General features: G+C 37.7%; 1 protein-coding gene across 3 annotated transcripts in view; it reads left to right on the top strand.

The window, feature by feature from the left end:
- Positions 1–26,228, top strand: part of cdk5 (cyclin-dependent kinase 5) — a 190,006-nt gene that overhangs the window by 4,168 nt on the left and 159,610 nt on the right. For all 3 annotated transcript variants that reach the window (XR_005633748.1, XM_039753250.1, XM_039753251.1), the window contains exon 2: positions 2,834–2,922. Coding sequence is in view for 2 of the 3 variants with exons in the window: in XM_039753250.1 (XP_039609184.1) it covers positions 2,834–2,922 (89 nt within the window). In the remaining variant the exon portion in view is untranslated. The remainder of the gene's footprint in view (positions 1–2,833; positions 2,923–26,228) is intronic.

Raw genomic sequence — 26,228 nt, 5'->3', positions numbered from 1 at the left:
ACCTTCCCTTTTATCATCGCAGATCAGTTTAAATACCTAGGGGTAAACATCAAGCTCTTTATCAACAACATTTTGCTGTCTGCATGGAAAAACCTAAGCAAGACTTGCATAGATGGTCTACCCTTCATCTCACTTTAGCTGGAAGAATTAACACTGTCAAGATCAGTATCCTTCCTAAGCTGCTTTTTCTATTTCAGAGCATTCCAATATACATCAATAAATCATTTTTTAAGAAGTTAGATTCAATCATAAACTTATTTATTTGGATTTCAAAACATCCAGATATCCAAAGGGTGACCCTGCAAAGACCTAGATTGATAGATACTTTATTAATCCCAAGGGGAAATTCACATAATCCAGCAGCAGTATACTGATACAAAAAAACAATATTAAATTAAAGAGTAATAAAAAATGCATGTAAAAGCAGACAATAACTTTGAGTAATGTTAGCATTTACTCCCCCGGGTGGAATTGAAGAGTCGCATAGTGTGGGGGAGGAACGAACAAAAGACTGTCACTGAAGCTACTCCTCTGCCTGAAGATGACACTGTGAAGTGGATGCAGTGGAATCTTCATGATTGACAGGAGTTTGTTTAATGCCTGTTACTCTGCTACAGATGTTAAACTGTCCAACTTTACTCCTACAATAGAGCCTGCCTTCTTAACAAGTTTATCCAGGTGTGAGGCATCCTTCTTCTTTATGCTGCCTCCCCAGCACACCACCGCGTAGAAGAGGGCACTCGCCACAACTGTTTGGTAGAACATCTGCAGCATCTTATTGCAGATGTTGAAGGACGCCAACCTTCTAAGAATGTATAGTCGGCTCTGACCTTTCTTACACAGAGCATCAGTATTGGCAGTCCAGTCCAATTTGTCATCCAGCTGCACTCCCAGGTATTTATAGGTCTGTACCCTCTGCACACAGTCTCCTCTGATGATCACAGGGTCCATGAGGGGCCTGGGCATCCTAAAATCCACCACCAGTTCCTTGGTTTTGCTGGTATTCAGGTGTAAGTGGTTTGAGTCACACCATATAACAAAGTCTTTGATTAGCTTCGTGTACTCCTTCTCCTGCCCATTCCTGCTGCAGCCCACAATAGCAGTGTCATCAGCGAACGCTTGCACGTGGCAGAACTCCGAATCGTATTGGAAGTCTGATGTATATAGGCTGAACAGGACCGGAGAAAGTACAGTCCCCTGCAGCGCTTCTGTGTTGCTGACCGCAATGTCAGACCTGCAGTTCCCAAGTCGCACATACTGAGGTCTATCTGTAAGATAGTCCACGATCAATGCCACCAGGTGTGAGTCTACTCCGATCACCTAAGACAGAAGGTGGCATGGCTGTACCTAACTTTGAATTTTATTATTGGGCGGCAAATGTACAAACTATAAAAACCTGGACATTGACACAAATAGAACATACACAGGCTTGGTCCGTAATAGAAATAAAATGCTGCAGAGCTACTTCATATTTCTTGCTTTGTGCTCCAATAAATACAAGTTATTCCCAATTTACTAACAACCCAATTGTGCTTTGTTCACTCAAAATATGGAACCAATGTAGGAAGTAGTTCAAGATAGAAAAGCTTTTATCTGTGACACCACTACATGATAACTGCCTTTTTCCCCCACCCTCTCAAAACGTATGCATTTTTTAATGTCTGGAAAACATTCGGGATTAACTCACTTAGAGATCTGTACATTGACAACATCTTCGCAACAAATTAGAAACTTTGCTAAATAAAACTTGCCCAATTTTCCTCATCTCCCACCTACTTCTATTCCAGAAAAAATATTGATCAGTCTTGAAGACTCGGACAGAATTTCTGTAATATATAAAAACATGTTAAAGTCGCTTCCTTTTAAAGGTCTTAGAGTACAGTGAGAAAAGCATCTCTTACTCAACATTTCAGAAAAGGAATAGAAGGTAGCAACACACAGAATTCACTCTAACTCCATATGTGCAATGCATACAATTATTCAACTTAAAATCATCTGTAGAGTACATCTGTCTCATTTAAAATTATCCAAAATGTTTCCAGGGAAAGATCCAACCTGCAAATGTTGCAATCAAGTTCCAGCTTTATTGGGCCATTAAGTTTTGGGCATATACCACATTAACATAATTTTGGACCAAAATCTTTTAAATGTCTTTCAGACAGCCTTGGTGTCACAATCTCTCCTAATCTACTAACAGCTTTGTTAGGTGTACTTCCAGATGGGCTTAAAGTGGAGAAGAACATACAAACTATAATCGCCTTTACTTCACTATTGGCGCGTAGACTTACCTTGCTCAGTTGGAAGATTCCACACACTCCTCTTAATTCAGTGGGTAACTGATGTTTATATTATTTAAAATTGGAAAAAATCTAGTTCTTATTTAGAGGATCTGTGCAAAACTTTTCAAAAACCTGACAGGATCTAATCAATAACATTTTAGAATAAGCATTTAAATTGAGGAAGCAGATTCTCTTCCCTTTTTTATTCTGTTCTATTTATTTATTCATTTATTTGTTTATATTTTTATCCTACTATTAAAGTGTTACTCTGTTGGCCTAGCTCTTCCTCATGGGTCGGGGTTAATTTGATTCAAACCTAGTTTTGTTAAATTTGACTTGTGAGTATGAATGTTATTTGATTTTAATAAATTTAATAAAATATTAAAGAGGAGATTCATATGTACATATTTAAATAACATGTTTCATAAAAAAACTGAAAAAAGTGATTTATAGATTCAACAAGATTAATGCCAATCTTAATCTTTAGTCAGTATTAACTTTGAAAATATATCTTGAAGTAGTTTGCTGATTTCTGTTTATTCCTCTTTTTACAGGTACATATGGTACAGTTTTTAAAGCCAAAAACAGAGAAACACATGAGATTGTAGCACTGAAAAGAGTTCGACTTGATGATGATGATGAGGTAACAGCTGTCAATATCATTTCTAGAGTAGCCCAAGAGCCAATAAATGGTTTAATATAGATTAACTATGTTGTTTTGTTTGGCTAGTGACATTTTTATTGGTCTGTAACTCCAGTGTTCTGCAAAATCATTAAAATTGCCTCTAAATATATAACATAATATTAAGGGTATTGTTGTTTTAAATATTATGTATAATGCGTAAAACATAAATCCATATTAAGTCAGATAATGTTGGTACAAATTAGTAACATACTAGGTATCCTCAAAATATTGCCGTTTTGTTGAATGTTTGGATTTCAAAATAAGGTATCTCTGGAATCTTAGGCAGATTTCCGCATTCATCCCTGCATGGAGTTTTCATGTTTTCTCTGTGTTTGTATGGGTTTCATCTGGGTGCTCCAGTTTCCTCCCACTTTATGAAGATCTGCATTTTAGGTGGATTGCTGACACTAAATTAGCACATGTGTATGTGTGCGTTTTGTTCACCCTGTGATGAGCAGGTGCCCTGTCCACTGGTCGTTCCTGTAATGTGCCCTGTGCTTGCTGGGATAGGCTTCAGCCCACTGCAACTCTGCTCAGAATTAAGCAGGCTTAGAGGGTGAAGTCGTATTTTAGTAAAAATGTCACTTTAAATTTTTGAACCAATAGCATTCCAGTGTTTGATTAGGACTGAGTCAAAGGTGGACGATTCTGGATTTTGAATGGGAAGTCTGCCGTCCCAAAGACTTTTCAGTTTGTTTAAAAAATGAATTTTTTTTTTTTCAATTTTTCACGGCTATTGAGAGAATTAATTACCGGTATTTGATCCTATTTTAACACATCTTTTTATTTTCTTAAAAGATGCATATCAATTTTCTACTTAATACAAACAGCTGGTATTATTTGTGACTATCCCTTTGAACTTTATTAAAAATCAGCAACACAGGCAAACTTTGTATTCTGTGCACATTTGTTAAAACTATCAAACAAGCTGGAAGCATGTATTCATCTTAATGTGACTACCTTGAGTAATTCACTTGCAAGTGAATAGTGCAGGAATGCTTTGTTAAGGTACAATGATATTCTGAGTGCTTACTTTAATAATTTACAGTTTTGTACCCAGCAATAACCCACAGATAACATGTCTGTTTTTATTATTTTCAAGTATTTTCTGTTTCAGAATTTATATAATTTTCTATAAAAAATTACAGCTCAGTAAAGTTGCAAACACCAAATACGTTTTTGTAGAGTTTGCCTTTGTAAGGGAATACCAGACCTTATTCTTTCAGAAGGAATAATACTGTATGCCCAGATTAAAGCGCAAACAACTGCAAAATTCAAGTGTTCATTTAAGTGTTAATATGCATTTTGAGTTCGTAACACAAAGATGCTTTTTCACACCTGAACTAACACCTTTACTAACATAAAGATTTGCTTAATGGTTCATGACAAATTTTAATGCAGCTGTATACATAGATCACTGGCTGTGGTTAACTCAGCTAATGGTGTATGACACTGTAAAGGACTTATTGCATGCACCTCAGAATAACCCTAAAAGTCAAACTGTTATTATTTTTTCACTAACACATTAATCGGTGGAGTCAAAGTGGGTCTGAAAACAAAATTTAAATACAACATTAATGCTGTATTTCACTTCATTCTTGATAATGTAATTCTTGTTTTATTTATTATGATGTCATATTTATCTATACTAATAAAAGGCAAAGCCCTCACTCACTCACTGACTCATCACTAATTCTCCAACTTCCCGTGCAGGTAGAAGGCTGAAATTTGGCAGGCTCATTCCTAACAGCTTACTTAAAAAAGTTGGGCAGGTCATTTCGAAATTCTACGCGTAATGGTCATAACTGGAAGCTGTTTTTCTACATATACTGTAATGGAGTTGAGCTCGAAAGCCCTGTGGGGGCGGAGTTTCATATGACATCATCACGCCTCCCGTAATCATGTGAACTGACTGTCAACGCAGTGCGTAGAAAACCAGGAAGAGCTCCAAAAGCGCTGAAGAAACATGCATTATATAATTGAGAAGGCAGCGAAACAATAAGAAGCGAGCGAGTGACATATACAACCATATTCATGAGTGCTGCTACTTTGGAAACAAATCACGGTGTAAACCTAAACTTTAAATTAAGTTCATAGACAGGCTGCCGCTGGCGTTTGTCATGTCCACGGGTAATCGGGATACAAGTTTAATGAGAGGCGGGATATAAGCGAGAGTTTTGATCACTTTGTAACTAAGTTAAAATTGCAGGTGAGGGGCTGTGCTTATGCAAATTCCGAGAGACTGTGTTTGTGGGGGATTGACAGTTAAGGCGGGTGGGGGAGTCACGTCATCATCTCCCCTCCCATTCATCTCATTTCGCTCTGAGCTGCGCTCCGCAGCTAACGCAGTGTTACGACTTTGTGACGCTGCCACCAAATACTCGCACAAAAATCCACAAGTTAATACACACACTGTGTCTAGAGTATCACCACACTGAATCCTCCAGGCACTACTTACAAAAGGTTACATTGACAATCGTGTTATTTTTAAAATAGTTCCTTTTCTTAGCACAAGCACAGCTGAGAAGCTTCGATGCATGGGCTCCATAACGCTTTAAAAATCACGCATTTAATCACAAGCAAAGGAACTTCTGTCAATGCATGATTTCCTGGTACACCGATTACATTGATCAGCGCTTCCCGATTCATTTTAGCCTCGCACCCCCTTGGTTTGAGAAGAAGTATGAAAAAATATGAGGTTAACACAGAAAAACAGATCACCAATTGAAGCTTTATGAATAATCGATTCGCCATCAATAATTGTTTTGGTAAAGCCATACTCAGTGTATTCCTCCTTCCATTTTATAATTTTTCGCCACTAGCCATGATTAAATGAGCGGTAAAAAGTAAGAGCGGCGAGGGTGATTTATTCAGGCAGGCAGGCGACAGCTCAATAGCTCAAATTTGGATATAAGTAGCTTCTATTTAGTTGCCAGAAATATCTTTGTTAGGAATGGAAGTTGAATTTAGTCTTTAAATTTCTATGGTAAAGAAAAAGTTATGCAATGATGACTACATTTAACTATATAAAGTCAAAACTTGTATATATAAAGTCATTTGCGAATATATAAAGTCACTGTCGGAATAAATAAAGTCAAACGTTTAATATATAAAGCCAGCGTCGGTATATATAAGGTCAATACTTGTTTCTGAATATATAAAGTCAAAACTTGAATATATAGCCTAAAGTCATTCCCAAATATATAAAGTCAAAACCTGAGTATATAAAGACAGCGTTGGAATATTTCGGAATATATAAAGTCAGCGCTGGAATCTATAAAGTCAAAACTTCAATATATAAAGTCAGCGTCAGAATATACAAAGTCAGCGCTGGAATATCCATCCATTTCCCAACACGTTGAATCTGACCACAGGGTCACGGGGGTCTGCTGGAGCCAATCCCAGCCAACACTGGGCGCAAGGCAGGAACCAATCCTGGGCAGGGCACATGCATCATTTTCAAAACATTAACCGAACAGTGTTTTTTTTAATAATTTTTCTGAATACGTTTTTGTTAACTTAGTTCAGTTCAGAGTCGTTTCAATCAATAGATTTTGACATTCACTTTATATATTCAGGAGTGAGTTTATATACTCCGATGTTGACTTTATATAATCAGGAATGACTTTATAAATTCCGATGCTGACTTTGTATATTCAGGTTTTGACTTTATATATTCCAGCGCTGACTTTATATATTCTGACGCAGACTTTATTTATTCCGACAGTGACTTTATATATTCAAGTTTTGACTTTATATATTCAGGAATGACTTTATATATTCAAGTTTTGACTTTATATATTTTGACGCCGACTTTATATATTCACAAAATCAATTTATTTGCCTGTTTGGCACCCCAGAGTATATGTGTGTGTGTATGTATGTATGTACAGTAATCCCTCGCTATATCGCGCTTCGACTTTCGCGGCTTCACTCTATCATGGATTTTTAATGTAAGCACATCTAAATATATATCAGTTTTTCACTGGTTACGCTTTCTGGACAATGGGTCTTTAATTTAGGTTACATGCTTCCTCAGTTTGATTGCCCAGTTGATTTCATACAAGGGACGCTATTGGCGGATGGCTTAGAAGCTACCCAATCAGAGTATGTATTACATATTAACTAAAACTCCTCAATGCTATAAGATTTGCTTCCCGCGTGGCGCTTGTTTTGTTTGCTTCTCTCTGTCTCTTTCACTCTCTCTGCCTGACGGAGGGGGTGTGAGCAGAGGTGGCTGTTTACACAGTGGCTGTTTGCCTAGAAGATAGGACGCTCCTCTACAAAATGCCGCAACTTCTGTATACTTAAAAGCACATATTGATTTTTTGATTGTTTGCTTTTCTTAGCTAGCGCTCTCTCTGACATTATCTGCTCTTCACGGTGCTCCTTTGAAGATAAGATATGTTTGCATTCTTTTAATTGTGAGAAAGAACTGCCATCTCTGTCTTGTAATGAAGCACAGTTTAAACGTTTGACTAAAGGGTATTATTTCATGTCTAGAGGGCTCTAATAATGTTAACAGTGTGGGAGAGTTTATAAGGGCTTAAAATATATAAAATTAACCATACAAACATATGGTTTCTACTTCGCTGATTTTCACCTATCGCGGGGGGGTCTGGAACGCATAACCCCGCGATTGAGGAGGGATTACTGTATGTATATATATATATATATATATATAATATGCCAGCAACACTCATGACAATGACAAAACAATTACATTGTCAATCATGTTACGTTATTATTAAAATGTTTCCTTTTCTTTTTACTTCTCCGCTGCCAAGCGCGGGTATTTTGCTATATATATAGATATAGATAGATAGATATATATATTTTTTTTTCATAGGCTTTGGTAATTCTAGGGTTAAGGAAGTTAATGAGTACATATAACACTTGGCCAATTTTTTTTTTTAATCTCTGCACACTGGGGATGTTTCTAAACACTGGAGGGTAGCAAATATTTTCCATGTAACTAAAGGTCAGAAAGTGTAACAGGTGTCATAGGCAAAGTAATAGAAGCAATTATAAATAGAAGCAATGCTTTCCAAACAACAAACCCTGGATTACTAAGGAGCTAAAAGGTCTCGTAAATGAGAAAAAGATCATTCAAATTCAGTGACATACATCTTTCAGAGCTTCTTTAACAATGTAAATAAAATGCTGAGTGTAGGAAAGGAAGCTTACATGCATAAAATAAAAAATAAATTCACTCAGAATAACATGAAGGATGTCTGGAATGGACTGGGCATAGTTACTGGAAGAGAAAAAAGTTCACAGCAAACCCTGTAGCTTGAGGGCCGTTTTAATTTTGTATATATGCATTTTTATTATTCAATGCCCATAATAATATTATATATATACTGTATATAACTTGTGCAGTTATCTTGATAGGACTGGTGAGCTTTGATGGACTAAGTGGCCTGTTCTCAACTAGATTGTTCTAATGTTTAAAAATAAATTTATTTTGCCTTTTCCACATTGCAAAAGACAAAAGCCATTTCATGGAGTGTACGTACTTTTCACATGACTGTTGCTTTAGATATCTGATGTTTTTCCCTAAATAATGTTTATTTTTCTAAATTCAAACAGTTTGCTTACACAACCATTTGTAATGTGGTACATACATGTTAAATTTAATTCAGTATTAGCTGAAATTCTGCTCTACAAATGAATATTAGGCCATGTATAACCTGAATTCCAAAAATGTTGGGACACTATGTAAAATGTAAGTAAAAACAGAATGCAATGAGTTGCAAATCTCACAAACCCATATTGTAGTCACAACAGAGCACAGAAAACATATCAAATGATGAAAGTGAGACATTTTACTATGTCATGGAAAAATATTAGCTCATTTTGAATTTGGTGGCAGCAACACATCTCAAAATTAAGTTCGGATGGGGGCAACAACAGCCTGGAAAAGAAAGTGATACTTGAAAGAAGCAGCTGAAGAAACATTTTGAAACTAATTATATTAATTAGAAACAGGTCGCTAACATGATTAGGTATAAAAAGTGCATATTAGAGAGGCAGAGTCTATTAGGAGTAAAGATTGCAGAGGTTCATCAATCTGCAAAAAAATTCATCTTCAAATTAAAAAAAATTCAGAATGATGTTCATCAATGTAATATTGTGAAAACTTTGAATATCTCATCATCAACAGTACATAATATCAAAAGATTCTGAGAATCAATAGAAATCTCTGTTAGCATGAGGGAAAAGGATGACAATCAATATTGGAGGCCTGTGATCTTTGGGCCCTCAGGCAGCACTGCATTAAAAATAGGCATGATTTTCTCATGGAAATCAATGCATGGGCTCAGGATTACTTCCAGAAGTCATTGTCTGAGAATTTGCCATGCCGTCCACATATGCAGGTTAAAGCTCTATCATGTGAAGAAGAAGCCATGCAGTATGTGAACATGATCCCGAATCTTTGGCATGTTCTCTAGGCCAAAGCTCATTTCAAATGGACTGAGGCAAAATGATAAACTATTATGTCGTCAAACAAATAAATCCATCCATTATTTAACCCGCTATATCCTATCTACAGGGTCACTGTGGTCTGCTAGCGCTGATTATAGCCAACCGCAGGGGAGGAAACCGGAGTACCCAGAGGAAACCCATGCAGACATGGGGAGAACATAAAAACTCCATGCAGGGAGAACCTGGGAAGCAAACCCGGGACTCCTAACTGTGGTGCAGCAGCGCTACCCACTACGCCACCGTGCTGCCCGTCAAACAAATCAAACTTTGAAATTCTTTTTGGAAAACATGGATGCTGCATCCTCAGTACTCAGAAGGAGAGGAACCATCCGGCTTGTCATCAGCGATATATTCAGAAGCCTACATCTCTGGATGTATGGAGGTGCATTATTGCCTATGGAATTTGCAGCTTGTACATCTGTAATGTTAAGGAAGATATACAGGTATTAGAGCAACATACGCTCTGATCCAGATGACCTCTTTTTCAGGGAAGGTCTTGCATATTTCAGCATGCATACAGCATCTATTTCAACAGCATGGCTTCATAGTAGAAGTGTCCAAATGCTGAACTGGGCTGCCTGCAGTCCAAATATTTCACCAATTTGAAAACTTTTGGTGCATCATGAAATGAAAAATATGACAACGATGAGCAAGGAATGTTGAGCAGCTAGAATCCTGTATCAGACAAAAATTGGGCAGCATTTGTCTCCTAAAAGTCCAGCAACTGGTCTCCTAAGTTTCCAGACATTTACAGACTGATGTTTAAAGAAGAGGGGATGCTAAACAGTTGTTAACATGGCCATGTCCCAACTTTTTTTAGATGTCCTGCTGCCATGAAATTCAGAATAACCTATGAGAAAACTCGAAAATCCGGCACACCTTAACACCAGAATTACCAGAGTCTATGAAAAAACTCGTAGATCCGTCCCACCTTAAATCGCTTCTTAAAACTGTTCTCACCTCTGCGCCAGCCTCCTTTGTCCTGTAAATGTGCAGATAAAAACAAACTGCAAGCAACCAGCTATTCCAGCCCACTGACTTAGAACGTGCACAAACTTCTCCCAGCTCATGCTTTGATTATCTACGAGTGAAGTGGAGTTTTAGAGTGGAAATAATACATTGTTATTTGGAACACAAGCATTTCTTGTGTGTTCCGTTTCTACAGTAATCTGTGTAAACACAATGTTAAAACAGAAACTTTTTCATATTTTAGTAAAAATGTTACAAAATGTAGGCATAAACTATAAAATGTGTGAAGCCTGAAGGCCAAAGATCAAATAAACACTGAGAGAATAAAACTGAATAAAAAAAAACAAAAAAACAACAAAGCTAACCTTTACAAGTATCATAAATTACACCGGCTGTTAGACTGGAATCAAATGTATGTTTTTATTCTAAAATAGTAATGCGGGTTGTTTTTCTGCAGTTATTTTCTTGAATAGAAGAGCACATGTTCTGTTATATTTGTACCTTTTGTGAAAGTGTTTCTTTGATATTTGGACTTCAGGCTTTACACATTATAAACTTCATGTCTACATTTTGTCAATTGTTACTAAAACATGAAAAATTTTTCTTTTTTTAATGATGTGTTTACTGTATATAGATTGTTGTACACACGGAACACACATGAAATGCATGTGTTCCAAATAACAATACAGTATTTATAAAAGGTGATGATTTAGCTTGACTTCTCACTTTATACAACTCTAAGCAATTGACACGCAGGTAAACCGACTTAAGCTGAGAAAACTGTGTGGGGTGGGGGGATGTGGTAGCAGGCTGTTTACTGCTTATCAACACATTTAAAGGACAAAAGACACTGACGGAGAGGTGAGAAACGATTTAGTTGGGATGGATCTACGAGTTTTTTCATAGGCTCTGGTAATTCTAGTGTTTAGCATTTGATGTGTTTTCTATGTTTTGTTGTGAATAAAATATGGGTTTATGAGATTTGCAAATCATTGTTTTCTGTTTTTATTTACAATTTACACCATATCCCAACTTTTTTGGAATTGGGGTTGTATAATTTAACTTCAGAACTGAGATGATTCTATATTACTCTTCAGCTTATTTGAATAAACCAATTTACCCATGAAAGACCTGGCAAATTCCTACTTAAATAAAATAAAACATTTATCATTTGAATTACATTATGTATTTAACACTAGAATTACCAGAGCCTACGAAAAAACTCATAGATCCTTCCCACCTTAAATTGCTTCTTAAAATCGTTCACAGCTCTCCACCAGGGTTTTTTGTCATCTAAATGTGCTGATAAAATCAGGCTGCAAGCAGCCGGCTATTCCATCCCCCCACCGACTTAGAACGTGCACAAACTTCTCCCAGCTCATGCCTTGATTGATTTTCTGGAAGTGAAGTGGAGTTTTAGAGTGGAAATAATAGATCCTTATTTGGAACACACGCATTTCATGTGTGTTCCGTTTCTACAGTAATCTGTGTAAACACATTTTAAAACAGAAACGTTTTTCATATTCTAGTAGTAAATGACAAAATGTAGACATAAACTATATAATGTATGAAGCCTGAAGTCCAAGTATCAAAGAAACACTTTCACAAAAGGTACAAATATAACAGAACAAATGCGCTTTTATTCTAAAGTGTAACTGCAGAAAAAAAAGCCACCTTAGCAGGCCATACTGACACATATTCACTGCAACTGGCGCGGTGGCGTAATGGTATCAGCTGCTGACTGGGAATCAAAAGGTCATGAGTTCGATCCCTCATGGCTCCGTTTTGAGAAGTAAACTCATCTTATTCTTACTATTTTAGAATAAAAACACATTTGATTTCAGTCTGTAACAGCTGCTGTAATTTATGATACTTGTAAAGGTTAGCTTTGTTTTTTTTTTTATTCACTTTTCATTCTCTCGGTCACGTTCAGGATCCTTCCATAAGCACCCCCCCTCCCCATCTGACACTGCTGTTTTCACATAAAGACGCGCTATAACTCTGCAGTGTATCACGATACATTCTCTTACCAATGCTAAGCTTAAATGAAGTGTCTACATGAACTTTTTGTGGCATTACACGTGTATTTTTTGAGCATGTCCATGCCAAATAAATAACATTCTAGCTATAGAGCGCCTTTATGTGAAAAATTGCATCACAAAGATGCTCTACAGCTCAAATGTTACTTATTTGGAGACGCGTTATAGCTTGAATGTTATTTGTTTAGATCACATAAAGACGCGCTATAGCTCGAATGTAATTTATTGGAGACGCACTATAGCTCAAATGTTATTTATTTGGCACGGATATGCTCAAAAAATACATGTGTAATGCCACAAAAGTGCACACAGACACTTCATTTCGCTACCATTGGTAAGAGAATGTATCGTGATACACTACAGATCTAGCGTTGGAGCAAGAATGCACATCGCACTTTTGCCATCGCTGTACTTTGTATATGTATATAGGAAGCTCTGCATTTTACATGTGCCTTTACGCTGTGGGAAGTGTGTAAATAAATAAAGGTGACTAAAGGTAAATAAAGAACTGAAGCTTGTTGATGCTGCATCATCTTTTCTTTTTCCATCGCCTTTTACTGTAAAAAGCGTTTTACACACTTCTCTCTATGCTGTGGTTTCTATTACACACCTGAATGAAAGAGACAATATATGTGAAAACATCATCACACAAATGCAATATTATTTGAAAACGAACCGTGTCCGATCGGGTTTGAATTTATGCTGGCGCTATTACATAGAGTCAGATCAGGAGCTTACTCACTGTGCGCAAGAACATGCAGCTGGCCAGTTGCTGTGTGCTACATACAACATGCTGGCGGTGATTAACGCACATTTTAAAAAAAAGCTTGTGATAGTACAAGCAACCGGCCACCTGCGTGCTCCTGCCGCACTGAATAAGCTCATGCCTTCTGGTGCACGATGTAAGCGCAGCAGCGGAATAAAAAGAAGGAGACAGATACATGTGACATTTTGAAGAAATCATTTTATGACCTGAATAGTACCAATCAGAAAACATCGTTGCACTAATACAATATTATTTGAAAACGAACAGCGTCAGATCAGCTGTAATAAGTATGCCATTTCTAAATGTTTGCTTTTTCAGTCTGATTCTCTCAGTCAGACTGTATAATTGTCTCTCATTCAGTGCGCGCAAGAACATGCAGGTGGCCAGATGCTGTGTGCTACAGCATGCTGGCGGTGATCTACGCACCTTTTAAAAAAAGAAAGAGACAAATATATGTGACGTTTTGAAGAAATCATTTTATGGTACGATTTACCTTTATTTATTTACTTACTTCCTAAAGCCTAAAGTCACAAGTAGTGTGCAGAGGGCATGCTCAAAAATGTGTGTAATGCCACGAAAAGTGCCTGCTGACACTAGTATGCAAGCAATGGTATGTGCATTCTTGCTCCGATGTAGAAAGGAGCTGAGTTTACCTCTGTTATAGCGCGTCTATGTGAAAACAGCAGTGTCAGACGCGGGGGTGGGGTGTGTTTGGGCTCGTGAATGCGGCTGAGATAATAAAACCGAGTAAAAAAAAAAAAAAACAAAGCTAACCTTTACAAGTATCATGAATTACACCAGCTGTTACAGACTGAAATCAAATGTATGTTTTTATTCTAAAATAGTAAGACTAAGAGCAGTTTACTTCTCAAAACAGAGTGGTACAGGATCGAACTCGCGACCTTTTGATTCCCAGTCAGCAGCTGATTCTATTACGCCACGGAGGCAGTCATAATAAACGGGTGTCAATGTCGCATGTTAAGGGGCTTTTTGTTTCTGCAGTTATATTTTTGAATAAAAGCGCAATTGTTGTGTTAGATTTGTACATTTTGTGAAGTCGTTTCTTTGATATTTGGACTTCAGGCTTCATACATTATATAGTTTATGCCTACATTTTGTCATCTACTACTAGAATACAACAAACGTTTCTGTTTTAACAATGTGTTTATACACAGATTACTGTAGAAACGGAACAGACATGAAATGCATGTGTTCCAAATAAAGATCTATTATTTCCACTCTAAAACTCCCCTTCACTCCCAGAAAATCAATCAAGGCATGAGCTGGGAGAAGTTTCTGCACATTCTAAGTTGGTGGGGGGATGGAATAGCTGGCTGCTTGCAGCCTGAGTTTATCAGCACATTTAGAGGACAAAGGATGCTGGCAGAGAGGTGTGAAGGGATTTAAGAAGCGAATTAAGGTGGGACGGATTTACGAGTTTTTTCGTAGGCTCTGGTAATTCTAGTGTTAATGACCTAATTCAACACATACCTATCAATTTACTGCATGAGCTGATTTTTTTATTGAGTTGCGAAAATGTAGCTAGGGTATAAAGTGGTAGATATAATATAGCTATAACAGAAGTTCTAGTAAGTCAATGCAAATGAGGAACAATGAACTTTGTTTTCACTTCTTTGGACACTTGCATCTTCACTGCGCATTATACTTTGGTCACTGAACACCCACTGCAAATTCTTTTCACCTTCATATCATCCAGTGCACACAAAGCAATTACTATCCATAACAAGTCATTGCAATTAAAAATCCTGTTTAAAAAGCGGTCTGTGTCATGGAAAAAAACTGCTTTTACATACATTACATTCACTGAAATATGTTTACTTACAGAATTACTAACTTTAAGTACTGTGCCATACTGGATGGCATTATCTTTTTTTCACGACTGACAACATTTTAGTGACAAAGGAGGTATTAGAATATTTTTCTCTGATAAGCTATGTACAATGTCAGTACAATGCCACCAGTAGAGCTAGGGGAGCTCCCAGTAACATGAATATGGTTAAACAAAATCATGTTGGGAAACCAGTGTGTAATTTTATACAATTTAACTCATTTTGTTTTTTATTTATTTTTTTTTTTTATGCCCAACTTACTTCCCACAGAAGTAGCCTGCAGTGATGTATAAAGACCTTATGTTGGATAATTGCTGAAAAGTTAAAAAGGCATCAAAGCATTTCCTACTTTATGTACTTATACAGGATTGTCTTTTTTCCCTTGAGTAGAGTTGGATGTACTGAAGAATAATTAGACTTAATTTAGTACCAGAAATTAAATGTATGATATTCCAGCTCTTTGCACATTTAGAATTTATATTTGATCCTAGCCGATGCCCTCTGTAGCATACGGCTGTCTAAGAATAGGAATGGAAAATGGTGAGAAAGGAATTCAGAAATCAAGAAGAAATAAATACTTCTTGAAAGACGCAGTTGTGAATAGGTGTTTTGCTGGAGATGACAGATAATGAGTTGAAAGATCTTACCCTAGAAAAAGCCATGTACAACTGACTGTGGCTGAAGACTGGTTGTTGTAGATTAACGCAAATCTTTGCAAACATAATGCAATGCGGGATGTTGGGGTCATGTTTGAAGTAAATGACAATGGTAGCATGGAGAATCTCGGAAAGAGCTTGAATTTGTGCTTCACCACCATAAATTCCAGATGTTGCCATGTATTGATAGTACTCATGACTTGTTGTGATAACTCGACTTGCGTTGGAAAGAACAACAGGAAGAACGTCTCCAAATCTGTCCCAATGTGATGCAAAGAAATCTACTGCCTTATGTTTTAGTGAGAGTGCATTGCCTTCGTCAACCGTTTGTGTCAAGAAATGATCCACTAATAGGAACAGGCAGTTGTTGGATCCTGGAAAAGAGAGGACGTTGTACAAAAACCCGTCGACAGAGAAGATATTGTCGTTCATTTTATAACAAAGGCTTAGGAAACAACCATCGCAGTATAACGAAAATAGCAAGGAGCGAAACCAATTCCAATGGTCGAGAGAGTGCCTTCCTGTAGCAGGCTACAGAAAACATAGACATAGACGCCGCATTCACTGTGTTGCCCAGTCGACACAATACGTCAGCACGTCCGCCCTATTGCGAGTGGCAAAAGTGCCATTTAAACTAATACAGGTAGAAGTGGAAACCGGGTTTTCTGATGAAAAAACAACAATTTTTAAAACAGTATCATTTGCATACAACAGATTTGGGCGAATCGTTTACATGCAATTATTTATATCTATTTATACACTAATAATGGCAATTATTAAATAATAATAATAATAATTTATTATTATTAAATAATTCCTCCCATATAAGAAACATTTCTAGACTCCGTCCTGTTCTTATGCAACACAGTACTGAAGTATTGGTTATCCCACAAAAACTTATCCAATACTTACAACTTCTTCAAAATTCTGCTGCAAGGATAATAACTTGTTCTAAATCCACTGAACATATTACACCTATTCTCTCTCAACTTCACTGGCTCCTACAGACTTGCACTCCTCTCGCTCACTTGGGTGCTCCTCCGCAGCTCTATTTTCTGTACCACACATCAAACTCTGTTCTGTGGGAGCTCGAGCGTCCTCTCATAGAGCTCCTCAACTCGGGAATTCTCTTCCCTCTCATATACGTCAGCTTGATTCAATAACACATTTTAAAAATGCCCTCAAAACTTATCTTTTCAAACTGGCATACCAATTGTGAATTTTGCACTGTTACTGCCAGTTATTTGTTTGTTTGCTAATTATTGCTTTTTGATCTATCATTCTCTTGTTTTAATTTTACTAATGTTGTTTAATTTTATTGTAAGGTGACCTTGAGTGCTACGATTATAAAATGGGATTTTCTAATGGTCAAATATAACCAAAACAATTGTTCAGCCTTACCTATGAAATGTAATCCCCAGAGATCTGGTTTGGAGCGTACAGCGGTTTGTGCAATCCCAAGCAGCACATGCGTGAGGCATCTTTATCCATTACTTCACTTCACAGCAATGCCACTCGCAATATGGCGGAGACGTTGACGTACGATGCTGCCGGTCATGCGGTGTCTAGTAATTCTATGTCTATGACGGAAAAGACTCCCAGGTGTACACATGGCCGAAGTGAAAGGTCACGTGGTCAGGCTAGATATAGGGTGGTGACGTGACACCAATGGGGTCATGAGAGAGGAGCGGGGAACTCGGTAGTCCAAAGGAGGAATAGAAATCGAGAAAAGTGTCGTGGGAGTGTATGGGAGGCCGCAGGCAGCATGGGGAAGGGTTTAGAAGAGGAGGAATAGGAATTGAGAAATGCCGTGTGGGCTGCGTGTGGGGGGGACCGGTTTTGAAGAGGATGCAGGATGAACCAATAGGAATCGAGAAATGCTGTGTGGACTGCGTGTGGGGAGAAACGGTTTTGAAGAGGAAGCAGGACAAACCAGAAGAGAAATATATGTAAGAGATGTATTGCAACAGTGCAGATACCAATTTCTTTTGCCACGTCAATGACTTTTAATTTAAAACCAGCTTCATATTTTCTTCTGATTGAACTCTCCATCGTAGATAAAGGATGCTCTTATGATAAAGGTGTATGAGGCTGTGAGATACAAAAAACACAAAACCGTGCAATCGTTGCTTCGGAATGGTTTGGGTATTACCATGTGGTCATGTAGAGACAATGCATACAAAAAAAAGGCAGTTTGCTCCGTGGTTAATCTCTCAAGTGGACGTTAACATTTCATAATCTCTTGGATCAATAGCGTAAGTTTTCCGCATTCGACTTATACGACTGACATTTATAAAATACTGGAAATTATATGGTAAAATCAAGCCCTGTCTTATCCGTGTGAGAGCTTATCAGTGAGTATTTACTGTATATATTTATATAAACTGCTCAAAAAAAGTAAAGGAACACTTTGAAAGTACACCAATTAATTCTGACACTGCTTTAAAGTCTTTTAAAGTTTGTTGTTTTTATTTTTAGCCAGTGGACTTAGTGTGGCTTGTTTCTCCAGCTTTAGGATCTTCCATATTCCAAATACAACCAGAAAATTAGATTTTAAAAAATGTGACTTAGGGGGAGAAAACGTGGCCTTTACTGCTTCGTGGACACTGGCTAGTTAATCTCTCCTGCAATGCCCACTTTCTCCCTAAGCTTTCTGTATTTTACTCACAGAAATAAAACTATTTAATCCCTTTTCACTTGTGTTGTTGGTTTTAAAGATAATGTTGAAGGTGCTACTAAATTTAAAAAAGACTGTGGCCTATAGTCTTCAAACTTTTCCCCCAAAATTGACTGCTGCCACAAGATACACTTTTTAGCTGACAACTTTTCTCCTCCTCCTCGAGGCCTCTGTTTTTTGAAATGATTGAATTATGCAAGACTAGCAGATGGTTTTGAGAGTGGTGCAGAGAAAGCCTCTAGTCTCTCTTATGAAGGCCAATGCATGTATTTTTATCCCAATTTCAGTCGTGCTACTACTCAGGCTCAAATGGCTTTTATTCCAGTAATGAAGCAAGCTTATGAAATTGTCCTACATTCATTTCTCTTGTATACAGCTCATCTAAAAGCTATCCCATGGGTAAGGGCATGTAGTCTTTGACAGTTAGAAACTACCAGCCTGAGGCTTTTGACAATTTCCAAGCCAAGATGACTTTTATCCAGTAGGAGAATCAGCCGCGATCATATTCCTCTAGTGTGCAATGGAGTCTGTTGCTGTTTCTGAATTTTGCAGTGTTTTAAAAGGCATTGAGGATCACATTTTGTATTACTATTAAATAATTGGGCATCTGCCTAATTATGTTGTTTGGTGTCATCGGCATGTTTCTCCCATAATACAGTTAACGTATTTTTGGCTAATGGCATTTTTATTTTCTGGGAGGGAGGATTATTTTGTTCTGTTCATTTGAGGGTGGGTGTGGCTTCCCGGCTAACTGGTGTGTGTTTTAAATGAATGCTGAGGGCCTGGTGTTCTGTTTTTCTACTGCCCCCCCAAAAGTGATGTTGTTCTGCTCCAATTTGCTGTTTCGTTCAATTTTTAAGTGGGTGTGATGTGAGTGGCTTGTGAGTTTTTTCTCCATTCACTCAGTTTAAGTGTATTCTGTTGGTGGGATTTATGCTTACAAGTTCAAGAGTGAGGTAGCAGGGTGGAGGGCGTTGGTATGAAGGAGTTTAGTTGTTGGTTGATGTTTGGAATTTTGACTGCTCTTGGAGTTACTGGGTTGATTTGGGGTGAATGAATTTTTAAACAAATTACTAACTTCAAGTTCTGTCCAATATTGCACAAAGATATCAGAAAAAATAAAACAATTATAAAATTCTACTGAGGAAACTTGCATGTTGTATGAAAGAAACACTGGTCTGTCCACAGCATCTGGCTACAGATTAGTACATTTATATGTTACAACATTTCCTCCGGTGCAGAAAACCTCAGTTCCTCAATTTGGGGAAAATGTACTTACTATGTTTTCCACTATTCAAGTGGATTTACAACACTGTCCTTCATAGGTATTATCAAGTAGCTCTTGATCTCTTTTTCAATGGAAGTATGCCATTTGCTTTCTCAGAATCCCTGTGTGTTTTTTTTTTTAAATAGTCGTTAAAAGACTTCTGGATCTGTATGAGTGTTTTAAATAGTGAAAGGAAAAAAAAAGTGCTTTGAAATTGAAGACATTGACCTGACACCTACGTACAGGGTTCCGTGCTAGACCTATTTCGCTTCACAGATGGTAAAACAAGTTTGTGTCTTTAGCGACAAACTATTTCCTACATAATTTGCACATTGCTGTCTTTAAAGCAACACCAGTCTTTTCAAAGCCAAACCACCTCCATGTGAGTGAGGATAATCCACATCTTGCAATTAAATCAGACAACGTAGATTGCGAGGCTATTTATCCCCTTGTGCTGTTTGTGCTCATTCACTTTTAGGCAGCTCCACTAGCTTCACTTGTGGTGGCTCTGATGCTAGGAATCTGCACTGACAATCTGAAGGTTGCGGGTTCAAATCCCGTAAATGCCAAAAGGGAGTCTGCTCTGTTGGGCCCTTGAGCAAGGCCCTTAACCTGCAATTGCTGACCGCTTTGAGTAGTGAGAAAAGCACTATATAAATGCAAAGAATTATTATTATTATTTGTGGTGCGCTGACTGTGCACGCACACGCAGTAGTTTATACTGTTAGGTTACATGAGACGGTGAATGTATGGACCCTCAAGGTGTGTTTTTGATTTGATTTGATTTTGATAAAATAACAAGATATTATCGTAGATGATGCACATTACACACTCCTATTTGTAATTAATTAATTAAGTAAGCAGGACCTTGTCCATTTAAGGCTTTATTTGCTCAAAGGAGTTTGAAATCTGTCTTAATGGGGAGCCACTGTAAGGACTTAAGAACTGCTGTTATTTGTTTGTATTTTCTTGTTTTTGTAATAATTTTTGCAGAAGCATTTTGAATTAACTGAAAGCTGTATAAAGAACGATTTAAACAGCCAGTGAACACTGCATTGCAGTAGTCAGTCCTACTAGAAATAAATGCATGTGTAAATTTATAAGTATCCTGAATATTTAGAAAATTCCTTAATTTACCAAATTTTTTAAAATGGAAGAAGCATATTTTGGATAGTTTGTAATGTGCACTTTAAATGACATTCTAGTGTTATGGATAATGGCAGGGTGATTCAGTAAAACTAATGTTGGTTCCAAACAAGTTAAAAAATGACAAAATATTGTTGTGACATCATTCTCTACAATAATTTAACATTTCTGTTTTATCTGTGTTCAAAGACAAGTAGCTGTCATCCATCTACTCCTTCAACTTACTAACTCATCTAATTAAGGACATCATCAGGAAAATCTGATTTGGTCTAAAAGAAAGGTGTCATCTCTGTATAAATTAAGATTAGTGTTGTTTTCTAATGATAGTTCCCAGTAGAAGCATATAAAGAGAAAACAGTAAAGGTCCCAGTACTGAGCTTTGTCAGACACCATATTTCACTTCTGTGTATAATGATGGGGTACTGTCAGCCCATTTCTGTACATACTGGAATCTATACTAATAAAAGGCAAAGCCCTCACTGACTCACTCACTCACTCACTCACTCACTCATCACTAATTCTCCAACTTCCTGTTTAGGTAGAAGGCTGAAATTTGGCAGGCTTATTCCTTACAGCTTACTTACAAAAGTTAAGCAGGTTTCATTTTGAAATTCTACACGTAACGGTCATAACAGTCGACAACGTCTGCCATCTTGAACTTTCTTATTTATGGCCCCTTCTTCACGAAATTTCGTAGGTGGCTTCCCTGCGCTAACCAAAACTGATGTACATATTTATTTCGGTGGTATGACATCACTGTCGGCCGCTATATTGACCTTTCCAACGTCAATAATTCTCCAACTTCCCGTGTAGGTAGAAGGCTATCCACATCTTTACGAAATTTGGTAGGCGGCTTCCTTGTGCTAACCGAAACCGATGTACATACATATTTTGGTGGTTTAATGCCACTGTCGGCCATGATATTGAACTTTCCAACATCACTAATTCTCCAACTTCCCGTGTAGGTAGAAGGCTGAAATTTGGCAGGCTCATTCCTTACAGCTTACTTACAAAAGTGAAGCAGATTTCATTTTGAAATTCTATGCGTAACGGTCATAACGGTTGACAACATCCGCCATGTTGAACTTTCTTATTTTTGGCCCCATCTTCACGAAATTTGGTAGGCAGCTTCCCTGCGCTAACCAAAACCAATGTACGTACTTATTTCGGTGGTATGACTCCACTGTCGGCCGCCATATTGAACTTTCCAACGGTCTTTGTTACTTATGGGCCCATCTTCAAGAAATTTGGTATGTGGGTTCCCAACACTAACTGAATCCTACTTATGTACATAATACATCCATAGCCTGCAGCTCGGTCGCCGTGTGAGGCTGCGTTGGGTCCCCCATCCCAACGCCTCCCACGTTGTTGGCTGCCTGCCTATACAGTGGGATGCAAAAGTTTGGGCAACCTTGTTAATAGTCATTATTTTCCTGTATAAATCGTTGGTTGTTACGATAAAAAATGTCAGTTAAATATATCATATAGGAGATACACACAGTGATATTTGAGAAGTGAAATGAAGTTTATTGGATTTACAGAAAGTGTGCAATAATTGTTCAAACAAAATCACACAGGTGCATAAATCTGGGCACCGTTGTCATTTTATTGATTCCAAAACTTTTAGAACTAATTATTGGAACTCAAATTGGCTTGGTAAGCTCAGTGACCCCTGACCTACATACACAGGTGAATCCTATAATGAGAAAGAGTATTTAAGGGGTCAATTGTAAGTTTCCCTCCTCCTTTAATTTTCTCTGAAGAGTAGCAACATGGGGGTCACAAAACAACTCTCAAATGACCTGAAGACAAAGATTGTTCACTATCATGGTTTAGGGGAAGTATACAGAAAGCTGTCCCAGAGATTTGAGCTGTCTGTTTCCACAGTTAGAAACATATTGAGGAAATGGAAGACCACAGGCTCAGTTCAAGTTAAGGCTTGAAGTGGCAGACCAAGAAAGATTTCGGATAGACAGAAGCGACGAATGGTGAGAACAGTCAGAGTCAACCCACAGACCAGCACCAAAGAACTACAACATCATCTTGCAGCAGATGGAGTCACTGTGCATCGTTCAACCATTGGTGCACTTTACACAAGGGGATGCTGTATGCGAGAGTGATGCAGAGGAAGCCTTTTCTCTGCCCACAGCACAAACAGAGCCGCTTGAGGTATGCTCAAGCACATTTGGACAAGCCAGCTTCATTTTGGAATAAGGTGCTGTGGACTGATGAAACTAAAATTGAGTTATTTGGGCATAACAAGGGGCGTTATGCATGGAGGAAAAAGAACACAGCATTCCAAGAAAAACACCTGCTACCTACAGTAAAATATGGTGGTGGTTCCATCATGCTGTGGTGCTGTGTGGCCAGTGCAGGGACTGGGAATCTTGTCAAAGTTGAGGGACGCATGGATTCCACTCAGTATCGGCAGATTCTGGAGACCAATGTCCAGGAATTAGTGACAAAGCTGAAGCTGCGCCGGGGCTGGATCTTTCAACAAGACAACGACCCGAAACACTGCTCAAAATCCACTAAGGCATTCATGCAGAGGAACAAGTACAACGTTCTGGAATGGCCATCTCAGTCCCCAGACCTGAATATAATTGAAAATCTGTGGTTAAAGAGAGCTGTCCATGCTTGGAAGCCATCAAACCTGAATGAACTAGAAATGTTTTATAAAGAGGAATGGTCCAAAATACCTTCAACCACAATCCAGACTCTCATTGGAACCTACAGGAAGCGTTTAGAGGCTGTAATTTCTGCAAAAGGCGGATCTACTAAATATTGATTTCATTTCTTTTTTGTGGTGCTCAAATTTATGCACCTGCCTGATTTTGTTTGAACAATTATTGCACACTTTCTGTAAATCCAATAAACTTCATTTCACTTCTCAAATATCATTGTGTGTGTCTCCTATATGATATATTTAACTGACATTTTTTATCGTAACAACCAACGATTTATACAGGAAAATAATGATTATTAACAAGGTTGCCCAAACTTTTGCATCCCACTGTATAAGGCCGTCCGTCGCTCCGGTCTCTACATTCCCTTCCTTGCTTCGCCACGAGATTCACGTCTCCCTCCTGATAACTACAGCCTTTTTATTTAATTCATGGCTTCTCTGCTGTTTTATTGTTCGTTTATTATGATGATAGTTATTGTGTAGGTATTTTAGACTTCCTTTACATTGTTCAGGTACCCATTTCCTTTATCGTTCCAACCATACCCCTATTAACATGTCTATCGAGGTGATCACCATCGATCAAAGAACTGTCACTTACCGAGTGGTTTCCATGCCCGGAGATGGCACCTGCCTTTTCCATTCTCTTTTTTACATATTGCACGGCCATATCAGGCTCACACTTGGTATCCAGAGGAACATTGTGTCTTATTTATTGAATGACTGGGACAGGTTCAAGGTGTGGACTGATGACAGTACAGGAGATAATTATACTGCACAGGAGCACTATAAGAGTGGAATGCTTAAGCCCTTCACCTATGGTTCTGCATATGAGTTGATGGCTGCCGCTGAATTGTTCAGTTGTCGCTTTCAAGTGTACCGAAATAGCCTAATATATTACACCTTTGGACAACTGTACGTTGCATGCTCAAGAGTAAGCTCAGCGCACAGCTTGGTCATATTACAACTGGAGGGCCGAAATGACAATGTGGTATACAAAGAGATCCTTAACAAATAATTATTGGTATATTTTCTCTCAGTTTAAAAAGGTTTAATTAAAAATTTTAAGGCAGTACTTCGCCGCTGTGAAGCGCGGATATTTTGCTAGTCAATTTGATAAATTGGAAATATAACAGGCAAGGACATTGCCCGTAAGCCCATTGTCCATTTCCAGCCTGTGTTGTAAAACAGAATGTTCAGTGGTATCAAATGCTGTGCTTAAATCAAACAACATAATTACAGTGTGGTTTCCTTCATCACAGGATATCAGAATGTCATTTACAGCATGTGTTAGTGCCGTTTCTATACTATGACTGGTGCAGAAGCCATACTGGAATTTCTCAAATAAATTGTGATATGTCAGGTGAGACTGAAGCTGATTGGCAACTACTTTTTCAAATATTTTAGGGAGACATTAAATTTGAAATGGATCTGTAATAAGTTTTTATTACCATCATTAGAGCCCACCATGGGCCGCCTCCAATGCGCATATGCATGCCACAGTAGTTTTACATTTTGGTACTGAGTCAGTCATTATATAGAGCCCTGGAGCAATTTTTTGGGTTAAAGGTTTTGCTGAATGGCCCAACGCAGTAGAATTCCCTTTTGCAATCTCCTGCAGCATAATTGGTTAATTATAATATTGTCACGAACTAATTATATTGTTTCGATGATCCAATTTGTATTGCAGAGCATTCTCCCTGCACCCTTTATTAGCGATTTAACTCACCGCTGCCTCACATTCTGATTTCTGTGACAAACTTTCAGTTATGTTTAGTTAACATCTTTTGAAAAAGATTAGTCAGTTATTCATAAATTAATTTACCCTGATCAGGTATTTGTTCTTGTCAGGCAGATGATAATATGTGCTGCCTCTTCCATATTTTTGTTGCAACCCCAATATCTAGTCTGGCAGTTTTATTAGTTCTTGACACAGAAAAGACCTTTGGCTTCATGTGCTGGAATTTCCTTTAGCAGGTTATGAGATCATTTGGATTTGTTTATGTCTTTATTAATAAGATTTAAACATTTATTCTTCACCTATACCGATTATACTTATTAATTCAAACATCTCTCAACCCATTCAGATTTTTTGAAGGTGCCAGACTGGGGTGCTTTTTATGTCTCTAGCCATAGCTCATTATTCCCACAAACTATTCACCTCCAATTACGGCTAAGCACTTTCCTTCATAAAATATCATTTCATGCAGATGGAATCCTGTTATACTTGGGTAATGCTTCTTCTGCTCTTAATAAGATAATCTTATTTTCACAGTGAAAATCTTATGGCATATGATTTCTGCTATTCTCTTCTGCTTTCTACTTATATGTTATCTCAACAGGGCCTGACATCTAGGTTGCATTCCCTTCCTAGGCTTTTCTCAGGCAATTTTATTTTGACTTATTATTATAATTATTATTATTTTTAATAGAGCTCATTTTTTTGGGTGGTAGGGGTGGGGTAGGGTAATATTTATGCTGTTAATACTGTCATCCTTATTGCCTTCTTTTGACTTTTTATTTTATGGGATACCCAGTGGTTACCTTTTTTTATTTTATTAGCAAAAATTATATCCTCTATTATAATTGATATTCAATAAATATTTGATCATCAAAAATATATTTTTGAGCTGCTCTCTCTAACATTTTTCAAGAGTATTCCACTTAGATGGCCTTTCCCAGGACTTTTGTTTTTTATTTTGTATAAACATTTTTTCTTTAG

This window comes from Polypterus senegalus, chromosome 5 (genome assembly GCF_016835505.1).
Source record: "Polypterus senegalus isolate Bchr_013 chromosome 5, ASM1683550v1, whole genome shotgun sequence".
Taxonomy (NCBI): Eukaryota; Metazoa; Chordata; class Cladistia; order Polypteriformes; family Polypteridae; genus Polypterus; species Polypterus senegalus.
This window is presented reverse-complemented; position numbering and strand designations above follow the sequence as displayed.